This window comes from Nelumbo lutea, chromosome 4 (assembly GCF_056320005.1).
Source record: "Nelumbo lutea isolate HS-2025 chromosome 4, American lotus-T2T, whole genome shotgun sequence".
NCBI lineage: Eukaryota > Viridiplantae > Streptophyta > Magnoliopsida > Proteales > Nelumbonaceae > Nelumbo > Nelumbo lutea.
The window spans coordinates 9,355,406-9,368,279 of NC_142687.1; the positions used below are offsets into that span (position 1 = coordinate 9,355,406).

General features: G+C 42.5%; 1 protein-coding gene across 1 annotated transcript in view; it reads right to left on the reverse strand.

Annotated features, from left to right (window-relative positions):
* The window catches only part of RST1 (ARM repeat superfamily protein), a 94,265-nt gene that overhangs the window by 35,628 nt on the left and 45,763 nt on the right, over positions 1-12,874 (reverse strand). Inside the window, exons 12-15 of the mRNA XM_088982878.1 lie at positions 3,246-3,318; positions 2,117-2,279; positions 1,873-2,003; positions 1,681-1,772 (exon numbers count right to left, since the gene is read on the reverse strand). Of these exons, the coding sequence (XP_088839004.1) occupies positions 1,681-1,772; positions 1,873-2,003; positions 2,117-2,279; positions 3,246-3,318 (459 nt within the window). The remainder of the gene's footprint in view (positions 1-1,680; positions 1,773-1,872; positions 2,004-2,116; positions 2,280-3,245; positions 3,319-12,874) is intronic.

Genomic DNA, 12,874 nt, shown 5'->3' on the forward strand with positions numbered 1-12,874 from the left:
ACATAACATGAAATGACAGTCTATGGGCCATTCAGCCCATCTTCTCTACACCCTACTCCTATAGGTCCAGAATATAAAGCAATGATTAGTCCGTCTGTATTTCTGAACACTCCCCCAACACCAGAAGGACCCGGATTGCCTAAACTGCTACCATCAAAGTTGAGCTTAATGATACCCTCTTGAGGAGGCTTCCACTCTATAGATGGTTTAGGTCTCGTGCTAGAACTTTTGGCCACCACTTACTAATTTCTCCATAAATCATCAAAGGAAAAAGAAGAAAATAGTTCCAAGGTTTTCACCCAATTGATTGCTCTATTAATTAAACACTCCCATACAATTACCTCATTCCTCTCCTCATCAAAAATCCTGGCATTTCTTTCCTCCTAAACAATCCAAACCAGTGCAGCCCTAGCACACCTCCAAATATCTCAAAGGCCAACTAGAAATCAGACAACCTAACTCCTCAGCTACCTCACCCAATTCCTCCTCTAAATTCAGCCCCACTACACAACTCCTTTGAAATTTGATTTTTAGCTTTGACACAACCTCAAATAGTTTTATCACCCCTTTCAAATTTCTTGCTATCCAAGGGTCCCCAGTCACACAAAAGAGGATAGTGCCATCTGCAAACTGTAAGTGTGTTACCAAAAACGCCCTCTCTTCCAACCCTCCATTCTCTAATCAAATCCATCATGCCTGCTCTCAAGATACGTCTCCTAAAAACATCTGCTATCAAGGTAAAGAGGAAGGGAGAGAAGGATCCCCTTGTCGCAAACCTCTAGTAGCTGAAAAGAAATCTCTAACCAATCCATTAACTAGCACTGAATAATGAGCAGTTGTCAAACAACCTTCAATCCACCCACACCACCTATCTCCAAACCCAATATTCCTCAAGATTTCCATAAAAAATGATCAATCTACTAAATCACACGCTTTCTCCAAACCCAATTTATAAATGAAACCTTTCATTCCCCTTCTCTTAAAATCCTCCACACACTCATTAGCTATTAGGACTTGATCAATGATTTGTCTATCTTGGATGAAAGCCCCTTGTGATTAACTTATTAGAAAGGACAAAACCATTTTTAACCTCAAGGAAATTACTTTGGCCACTATCTTATAGATACTAGTCACCAAACTGATAGGTCTGAAATCTCTTGGTTGAATAGCATCTCCCTTTTTAGGTATCAAAGTTAAGAATGTGGAATTAATCCTTGGGCTAATGAAATGTTCCTCAGCAAACTCCTCAAAGAGTGCCCATAGATCTAACTTGATAATATCCCAACAATCTTGATAAAAATCCATAGTGAAACCATCTGGCCCTGGAGCTTTAGATCTATTCATTGAGAACACCACAACCCCTACTTCTTCCAACTCAAAATCCCTTTCGAACCAATGTGCCATTTCAGGGTCCAAGCTTGGCCAATCTAAGCCTACCAGGCTATACCTAGTGCCCTCCTGTCTCTTGTAAACCTCTTTAAAGTGATTAACGAAACAATTAGCAATCTCTTGAAAGGGGTGATAAAACTATTGCCTTCCCTTACTAGAAACCAAAGGCCTACCATCTATCTTATGTCAAAAACACTCATTCAATTAGAAATTCAAAATTTCAGAAGTAGATGCATTTCTTTCAGAGCAAATCACCAAGTTTATGCAAGTTCCAAGAAGGTTCCTTAATACCTGAAGTAAAAATGACCTGAGGAATGACGTCAAGCAACTTTTCAATTTTATTCCCTGTACTTCTTTTTTCCTTTAACAGTCGGCGTCGAGTGCTGAAACCAGATGAGTAGAGGTAATGAGCATCCTCACCTCAATCATATCCTTAAGAATGTGGAGCAAACAAAAAACAATAAAATAATACACATTCCTAACATGTGCTCAAATGTCATAATCTTGACTTCAAAGCCCTCCATGGCCTGGAGTACATCAGGATTGTCTTCAGAAATGAGCAACTCCACGTTCCTTTTCTTAAAATCAGGAATGTTTTTCTGAATATAATCTACCTGGGAAAATAGTGTACATTGCAGGTGTAAGAAGGGACAACATGGGAGAAATTCAAAGGGGAAAAAAGTGAATTAAAAAAAAGAAACACATGAGCAGCAACCAAGAATTTTACCTCATAATAGGCCAATGACTCAAAGGCAGAGACCCGTGCCTTAATCCACCTATAGCCAGCCTGTCTAAGATTTCCAACTTCCCACAGAATCTGCAAAACACTTCTTGAAGCTTCTGAATATGCTTCCACATCCATTGCACCCCATCTCAGAAGAATGCATAAACTGCACATAAGTAGATAAAAAGGGCAGCATTTTAAGAAAAAAAAAAGAATGAAAATGCCCAAATTTTATCTATGGTTCATTCATGATATATGGGGAAAAACATGATGAATAGTAATCATAGCTTAAAAAGGGCAGCCCAGTGCATGAGGCTCCCACCAATGTGGGGTCTGGGGAGGGACAACTACAAGGATCTAGGATTGATGTTCTCTTTAGGTTTCAAGACGGTTGAGGTTGAACATAAGGTGATCTAACAGATCATGGGTTGGATGGATGTGTGGTAAACCACCTGGTCCATTGCTCCTTTTCAACTTCATTAAGGAGGCTAGATCATCGACATTAAGAGCGAATGTGTCACTCAAATGGATTCCTCAATTAACCAACTCCTTGGTAGATGATATAACCATGAGAAGGGTTAGAGAGGTATGACCTAGAAATTAGAACAGAGGATTTTTCTTCCAGAGTCATTAACAGATCATAACTAGATGGACATGTAATAGGGACACCTGGTCCATGGCTGATGGTACAGTGGGGGATCTTCCCTCTAGGATAACACTGTCATCCTATAGTGATTCTGCTAACGTCTTTCAGACTACAATTGACAGATGCATACATGGACATCAACACCAATATGGGAAATAGGGATATAAGTCTCCATTTCCTGAAATACAGGACACAGATATGTATCATTGTGAACATGAAGTTACAACATGTATCCATGGAGTATCTGGTGTCATATCAAGTACATATCATGTCTGATGCATAAAATCCAACCATATAAATATATCTAGGTATTAGCTTGCAGGGGTGCTTTGGGTACTAGATACACAGCACCAGTCTTTACATCTTCCCTGGTGTGAGTATATAAATGTTGATGCTGAACAACATTAAAACTATAGAAGGCTCCACCACAAAGTGACAAGAATATCCCTAAAAGCATATTGATGAAATCACTTAATCCATTCATACCCATTTGCAACAATTGGGTCTTCCATGTAGTCCAATACATGCTTTGCAACAACAACCCATGCAGTATAGAAATCTGGGAGAGGAAAAAAGAAGGTATTAGTGGACTATGACATCAATCTTTCTTATGCAAAAAAAAAACAAGGAAAAAAAGGGAAAAAAAAACATTTTTTTTTTGTAAGATAAGGACAAGCTACACAAGACGGGGGGGTAGCTCGACCCCAAAAAACACTCAAACAAATATACAATAAAGCTCTGGGAAGAGAAAAGATATTAAAGAAAAAGGGTTAGGAGAAGAAGAAAGAACTTGATGCACCAACCAATCCGCAGCTTGATTTGCTTCTCTGGAAGGTGGAACAAAGACACATAAAATTTAAGAAAAAAACATTAAAAAATCATCCTGAAAATAATTTACCTGTTTCATATTGCAAATTACAAATTAAACCATTTTGCAACAAACTCATTGAAACTAGACTTTATCCAGTTGCCAAAAAAGAAGAAAAACACAGCTATAGAAAAGCTGACTTAACCCAGATATTACAATTGAGTTCTTTGTACCCCTTGCTTAGCTAGACCATCTGCCAAGCTGTTGGCAGTTCTTCTCACCCACTTAACTCTGATAGTCATATCTTTTGATAACCATTTAAATCGCCTGAAATCATTCCTCAGGTGCCATGTCACCCCCTCCCCTTTCTTCAGCCACTTCACAACAGTTTTCGAATCACCCTCAATGACTAGACTATCAATGCTGAACTCCTTTGCCTTCTCAACCCTGTATACTGCAGCTAACAGTTCTGCTCTTGCCACATCACCCTGTTCAGCAGGCCCGGAATATAAGGCTATAATGTTTCCTTCTTCATCCCTAATTACCTCTCCTATGCCTGAGGGGCCCGGGTTACCCAAACAACACCCATCAAAATTCAGTTTCTTCCAGCCGCATAATGGGGGTGACCACATCTCAGCAGGTTTCTGTTTTCTAGAAGACGAAGCAGCAATGACAGCCCAGGCCCTAAAAAAGTCTTCAACCTTAAAGTTTGAAAACAGTTACAAATTTTTTGCCCATTGTGACACTCTTAAGGTTATGATTTCTACCAAGGCTTCCTTGCTCCTTTCTCTTTTTTCAAATATTGTTGAATTTCTTTCCTCCCAAGCTGTCCATAGTATTGCTGCTTTTTTTATAAGTTTTCTGATTTTTTTGTATTTTATCTATTTTTATTATTTAATTATTACATTACCGTTAGACTCATTTGACTTTGACAATTAAATCATTGACCCACCACCTAAATAGGAAACTGGTTTTATTTTAGGGTTGAATGCGTATCCCCAACCCAACCCAACCCATTTAACTTTACTCAATGGGTCATTCATGATTCAACCCATCTACAATCCACTAAGTAAATCAGTGGGCTATAAATGGTGGGTTTGGTGGGTTCAGCGGGTTGGGTTGAAAATTGCCATCCCCACCGGTGGGGTTTAGAGGTGTGTCTGTGGGATTCCTCTTTTTGGTTTGAGAAAAGGTAAACATATTGATTGTAAACTATGTAGCAAGAAATGAATACAAGCAGAACATATGTAGAGACAATGTTATGAACAGCCCCTCCCATGGCATAAAATCTACTCTAGTAAAGGCCTCTAACTATAGCAAAAAGGCTTCACAATCACAGTATCTAGCTGTTGGTATGAAAATTTTAAGAAATTCTCATGCAACATAATTCACTCGATCAAGCGATTGAGTTCTTATTTTTTGGGGTAAGGACAATTCAAAGAATCATATGGATTGTTCCCCTTAATTACATCTCTACAATAAAGTAAAGAACACCTTTGATTCTGACTTAGAGAAATGAATGCATAGAACAAAAGAAAAGAATAATAGAGTACTTAAAAAGAACTTTTCATTTGCATTTCTTTTACATACTTCAAGTGTACAAAAATGAGAAAGAAAAAAAAATACAATTGAGGAAATCCACAACAATACATTTCTCTCTTTCTTCTCTTTTTATTACAAAGAAGATTTCCTTCTCACTCCTTTCTTCACAACAAGCTGTAGTCAACCAAACAAAATTCTGACTGTAGACAGCATTAATCTTCAGGATTTTGTATATGAGAAGGGAACCATCGTTAGTCAAATTGACTATTTGACTTTAGATGGTTTTTATCTCTCTGTTCTTCATTTTCATTTAAAGGGAACCATAATCGGCCATTGGGAAAAAGACTGTAAATGGTTTAAACCCTAACCTGTCTTGAGTTGATAGAGGGACCATAATCAACCAAATAAAAGCACCTGGTCGTAGATGGTTTATTTCTCTCTATTTCCTTTCTTAGAAGTAAAACAAAAGAGAGAGGAAGAAGGATTTTTTGTTGGATAGTTAACAGAATTTTATTAATGATAGCATAAAGTGCAATAGAAAGGAGGGGTAAAATCTCTTAACCCTCCCTGAGAATGATATTCATATTACAACAATGCCCAAAAAAGACTATCTCTTCCCACCTCTTGTTTGGCAAGTGAGTCAGCAAAGAGTTTGCACTTCTCTTAATCCATTGAAACTTAATTTCCATGCCTTTAGTCAGCTATTTAAATTTCTTTTTCTCATTTAAAAATTTCCAATATCCCATCTCTTCATTCTGCAACCAGCCAATAACCAACATCGAGTCATCCTCCACCATCAGATATTTTGTATTCAAATCTCTTGCTCTCTTTACCCCTTCCAAAACTGCCAAGTTTTCAGCTCCTAGGAATCCCCGATTCCAATGGGCCCAAAAATAATGCAATAGTTCGTCCACCCTCATCCTTGAAAACTCCTCCAATACCTGATGGCCCTGGGTTTCCATCACTGCTACCATCAAAATTCAATTTGGTGAACCTACCAGCCAGAGGGGACCAACCTGGATTAGTGACAACTTTAAGAGGAGTTGAATAGGCTACATCTTTCCAATTCTTAATGATATCTACTGCTGTAAACCCCTCAAAGAGCTTCATAGTCTTGACCCACTGAACCACCTTAACAGTTATGGTTTCTATGATGACCTCCTTACTTCTTTCTTTTTCATAGAAAGTTCTTTGGTTTCTTTCCTCCCGAACAGTCCAACAAATAAAGGCTCTAACACATCTCCAAAGTATTTTGCCTCTCCTCTTTGACCCACTAACAGAAATGGAGTTAAACAAGCTCTGCACATTTGGTGGTGGTGGTGGGGGAAGGGGGGGGGGGGGGGGGGGGGGGGTCCACCTGCAATTAAATAAAGAGAGACCATGTTGGGACCCAAACACCCCCTCCGAACCCAACTATAGGAGTGGAGAAGGCCACCACCGATCAGCATTTCACTAGAAGACAGAGAAGATAGCGTGACACGCGGCAGAGCCTCCAAGAGTTAGTTACACTGCCACCAGAAGATATTCTCTCCATGATTGCATACATGTAGGCCAGCTATATAAGGCCCTGATCATGTAATAAGTGGTGTGAATGAATATCCCTTTCATCTCTCTCTCTGAGTCATTTTCTTCATACCTTTCCCCTTTCCCTCCCATCTTCTGTTTCAAGAGGTTAAGCCACCCTCGAAGGGGCTTCCAAGGTGAGCGGTAACTCATCAGATTGGAATCAGAGCCAAGCTATCCAAATCCCAGGCTTCACGATGCCACAGACACATTCCACTACCATGGATGAAAGAGTCGACCAGCTTGAGGTTGGATTTCACCAAGTGTTGAACGAACTCAAGGAACTCAAAGTGGTCGTCTCCAGCTTTGTCTCTCAGCAACAGTTCGGTGAGACCAATCACCTAGCAGGAGCGAAAGCCTTTGCTTCCAGTAGCCAAAGAACAGGGGATTACCCTACTGGAAAAGTCACTATGATCAACTTTCCCAACTATTCCAGTGGAGATCCCATTCCTTGGATCTTCCAAGCAGAAAGATATTTCGAATACCACGAAACTCCCACACACCAGCGTGTCTCCATCGCCTCCATTCATCTAGAAGGAGACGCGATTCTATGGCTCCAGTGGTATCGCCGGAATCATCCCCAAGTAACTTGGACAGAGTTCACCAAAGCTTTGTGCATCCGCTTTGGGCAGACGACATTCATGGACTACGACGAGCTGATCACCCGGTTGAAGCAGACTGGAACGGTACCAAAGTACCAGCTCGAGTTCGAGCGGATGGTGACCAAGGTACACGGCTGGCCGAAGAAAGCCTTAGTAGGATGTTTTGTGGGAGGTCTCAGAGAGGATATCCGTCTGGAGGTGAGGGCTCTTCGTCCAGCGACTGCCATGGCTGCAATGGGATTGGCTCGCCTGCAAGAAGAAAGAATCGACAACCTTCGTAGAGCTAGCAAACCGACCTACCCGAATTTGAGGACTCCTCCACGGGTCGATCAGCAGCCCATGAAACCAGTTGGGGATCATCAGAAGCCCATATTGCCCCGGCCTACTATGCCCTTCAAACGTCTCTCATGGGTTGAGATGCAAGCCCAACGCGAGAAAGGCCTTTGTTATAACTGTGATGATAAGTTTGGACAAGACCATAAATGCCGGGTCCAACGGGTGTTTCTCCTACAGACAGAGGAAGAGGTGGAAGAGACAAACCCAGAGCACTTAAATGACTGAACTTATTCCAGACGGACCAGAACCTGACAGGGCCGAGATCTCCTTACACGCCCTCATGGGCCTCAACTCTCTTCAGTCCATGCGAGTAGAAGGAAGATTGGTGGGCCGGACCGTGATGATTTTGATTGGCAGTGGCTCTACTCTGAATTTAATCACTTGCCATTTGGCTAAGCAGCTAGGTATGACCATACAACCCATTCCTCTCTTTTCAATCCATGTGGCTAATGGGAGTCAGATGTCGTGTAATGGTGTATGTAAGAAGGAAAAAATCCTCATACAGGGTCATAATTTTGTGGTGGATCTCCACACATTGGATTTCTCGAGGGCTGATATTATTTTGGAAGTTCATTGGTTGCGTAGCCTGGGCCCTGCTCTATGTGATTGGGCCAAAATGACAATGGATTTTCACCAGGATGGCCAGTCTTGTCATTTACAAGGGGTGCGGCCCCCTAGTCCATAAAGTGACACTAGCCTCCATGATACGGGCCTCCAAGGATGCTGGCCAACCCATATTTATGCACTTAGGCATTCGGCCCATAGTCCCAATTCTAGACAACCAGGGTTGTGTTCACCCCACAGAAGCCCAACACAAGGCCTTACGATCGATACTCGATCAGTTTGGTGATGTATTCAAGGAGCCGAACCAATTACCTCCACCTCGGGCTCGTGATCATCAGATACCTCTCTTACCCAGTTATAATCCGACCATTGTGAGGCCATATAGATACTCTTACTTTCAGAAGTTGGAAATTGAGAAGGCAGTGAGAGAACTATTGGAAAAAGGGCATGTACAGACCAGCACCAGCCCTTTTTCATCTCCTGTACTCTTAGAACAGAAGAAGAATGGTAGTTGGCGCTTTTGCGTAGATTACCGGGCCTTGAATCAGATTACTGTGAAGGACAAGTTTCCTAAATCCCTCATTGACGAACTACTGGATGAGTTAGGAGAGGCACGAATGTTCTCCAAATTAGACCTGCGGTCCGGGTATCATTAGATTCGGGTCAACCAGGCTGACATCCACAAGACGGCCTTTAGGACCCATGATGGCCATTATGAGTTTTTGGTTATGCCTTTTGGACTCACAAACACCCCCTCCACCTTTCAGGCCCTCATGAATGACATCTTCAGGCCATTTCTAAGGCGATTTATTCTGGTATTTTTCGATGATATTCTAGTGTACAACAGGGATTAGGACACACATATGGAACATCTGAAACTCACCCTCACAACTCTAAAGGGGCACCACTTACATGCCAAAATGACAAAGTGTTCCTTTGGACAAGGACAAATTCAGTACTTAGGCCATATAGTTGCAGTAGGTCGGGTCATGGCAGACCCAGAAAAGGTAGATGCCATCCAGAAGTGGCCCAAGCCCACTATTGTAAAGGCTATGCGGGGCTTTCTTGGGCTTACCGGATATTATAGGCGCTTCATTAAGGGGTATGGGCTTATGGTCACCCCTCTCACACGTCTATTAAAGAAGGATTCCTTTAGTTGGACTGATAAAGCCCAACGGGCTTTTGAAGACTTGAAGACAGTAGTTTCCAGCCCTTCAGTCCTCACTCTTCCAAACTTCTCTCAGCCCTTTGAAATAGAATGTGATGCGTCGGGTGTAGGAGTAGGGGCCGTCTTGATGCAGAAAGGGCAGACCATTGCTTATTTCAGCAAGGCTCTCTTAGCTGCTCACCAAAGTCAGTCCACTTATGTCAAAGAAATGATGGTTGTGGTAATGGCAGTGCAAAAGTGATGTGCATAGCTACTGGGACGCCAATTTGTTATTAGGACAGACCAACGAAGTTTGAAGTACATAGCAGAGCAAATGATGCACATGCCGGAGCAGCAAAAATGGCTTAGTAAACTGATGGGCTTTGACTACCTCATAGAATATAAGTCGAGGCCTGCAAACAGAGTAGTTCATGCCTTGTCACGAGTAGAAGAGTTTGCCCATCTGACATGCTCTCAGCCTAGCTTCCCTTTGTTTGAAGCTATACGGCAAGAAGCCAAGTCTGATCCGCAGTTGCAGGTCATTAGAGATAAGTGGAGGTGAGACCCTTCACAAGTTGTTGGTTACCAAGTTGTGAGGCCTGATCTTTTCTTTAGGGGTCAGTTTGTTGTTGCCTAGAATTCGGCCCACAAAGCTGAATTGCTAAGGTTGTTTCATGACTCCGCCTTAGGAGGGCACTCAGGGGTGCTACGGACCCTAAAGAGGCTCAGCAGCCATTATCATTGGGTAGGAATGCGTAAGGATGTATTACAATATGTATCCGAATGCCAAACCTGCCAATAACAGAAATAGTCGTCACAGTCTCCCGCTGGTCTTCTACAACCTCTCAAGATTCCAGATCAAGTGTGGGAAGACCTTTCCATGGACTTCATCATGAGTCTTCCTCGTTCTGTAGGAAAGGAGGTTATCATGGTAGTGGTTGACCGTCTCACCAAGTATAGCCATTTCTCTACATTACCTCACCCTTACACCGCAGCAATGGTGGCTGACATCTTCATCCGGGACGTCGCCAAGCTACATGGAACCCCAAGATCCATTATCTCAGATCAGGACCCTGCTTTCCTGAGTTCATTCTGGAAGGAATATTTTCGGTTGCAAGGAACCCAACTGCACCCCTCCACGAGTTATCACCCGCAAACTGATGGGCAGACTAAAGTTCTTAATCGTTGCTTGGAAGCCTACCTTAGAAGTTTCATAGGGGAAAAGCCTCGACAGTGGGCTCACTGGCTTCCGTGGGAAGAATACTGGTACAATTCGAATTTTCAGCCGGCTGCTGGAATGACACCCTTCAAAGCTCTTTATAACAGAGAACCTCCTCCATATTACCTTATGAATATGGGTCATCCAAGGTGGCAGAAGTAGAGACCCATCTACTTGCGAGAGACAAGATTCTTAGATTGCTTAAGTCCAACTTGACAAAAGCCCAACAGCGAATAAAGGCCCGCTATGACACTCACCACCGCCCGTTAGAAATTCAGGTGGCTAACTTCGTTTACCTTAGGCTCAAACCTTACCGCCAGATCTCAGTAGTAAGACGGGCTTGGCACAAGCTAGCACCCAGGTATTATGGGCCTTATAAGGTTCTGGAGAGAGTGGGCCTTGTTGCTTATCGGTTGGACCTCCCTGCAACCTCAAAGCTTCATCCAATGTTTCACATCTCACTTCTTAAGAAGGCGGTGGAAAATCATACACCTGTCTCATCCAACTTACCCCAATTCACTGAAGAAGGGGACATTGACACGGAGCCTATCAGAATTGTGGATTTCCGTTGGGTTCAACGAGGTGGTCAGGTTGTGCCAGAAGCCAAGTAGAATGGGTTGGGCTTCCTCCAGATGATGCCACTTGGGAACCTTATCTTAGGATGAATGAGAGGTTTCCAAACCTAGACCTTGAGGGCAAGGTCAATGCTAAGGGGGGAGGAATTGTTGGGACCCAAAGACTCCCTCCGAACTCAACTATAGGAGTGGAGAAGGCCACCACCGAGCAGCATTTCACTAGAAGACATAGAGGCTAGCGTGACACGCGGCAGAGCCTCCCAGAGGTAGCTACACTGCCACCAGAAGATATTCTCTCCATGATTGCATACATGTAGGCCAGCTATACAAGGCCTTGATCATGTAATAAGTGGCGTAAATGAATATCCCTTTCATCTCTCTCTCTCTGAGTCATTTTCTTCCTACCTTTCCCCTTTCCCTCCCATCTTCTGTTTCAGGAGGTTAAACCACCCTCGAAGGGGCTTCCGAGGTGAGCGGTAACTCATCAAACCAACTCCATATATTAGAGACAAAAGAGCAGGAGATTAATAAATGAAAGCAGCTCTAACCATTATCCTTACAAAGGACGCACCAGTGTGGGGACAAACACCAATTAGGCTTTTTCTTTTGGAGTAAATTGCAAGTGTTAACACTTTTCTAAGAAAGCTTCCAAACAAAAAGCACCTATTCTGGGAGAATTGGCTTACCCCAAACTTCCAAAACTGGGAAAGGTTGTTCATTATTTGTTGAGGGTAGAACTAACTCCCTAAAGAAGGAAGAAAAGACACCAAAGGGGGAAGGGGTCCAAATTCTGCTATCCCTCCTAGAGGAATCCAGAACCACCTCATCAAGGATTTTTCAAGTAAATCAGAAACACTGCTCAATTCCGAGTCTCTAAGAGCCCTTCTAAAGCCCAAGTTCCAATCCAAAGCAGAAATCAAGTTAGAATGGGCTAGGAAGGTGGAAACAAGCTCATTTTTAAACCTGGAGAGGGAATACAAAGAAGGGAGTTGCTCTTTCAAATGTATGTTTACCACTCAAACATGTACCCAAAATTTCACAAGGTTTTCGGAGCAAAGATTGCCTGATGTGTGGAAGGAAGGACGGAAGAATGGCATGAATGGATTTCCAACGAGAAGCTCTTGTAACCCTAGTTGATACTCCTGCATCCCAACCTTCAATTGCTTGCCCATGTATACTCAAGATTACGTTAGCCCACAGCTTATCCCTTTCCACAGTCAACCTCAATAACCATTTTTATTTTATCAATCAACCTCCATAACCATTTCCCCAATAAAGCCTCATTCTTCTTTTGTAAGTTGCCTAAACCTAACCCACCAACACTCTTGGTTTTAGTAACTACCTCCCACCTAACTTTGTGGTCTCTCTTTTCCTCCCTAGGTTCCCAAAGGAAATCCCTCATTAATTTCTCCAAACTCCTACATACTCCCTTAGGAATCTTAAACACTAACAAAAAATATATAGGCAAATTAGCCAAAGTCAATTTAACCAACATAATCCTTCCACCTAGGGATAGGTAGTTCTTCTTCCACGAGGCTAATCTCTTGGTGAATCTATCAACCATCGGGTTCCAAAAGCTCCTTTTACTCGGATTATCCCCAAGGGGTAGCCCCAAATAGGTCAACGACCACTGAGCAATCGCACAACCCATAACTTGGGCCATTTCATCCACTTCTATATCACTCAAGTTGATTCCAACCACACAACTCTTATCAAAATTGACTTTAAGATTAGTCATTTGTTCAAACACATAAATCAC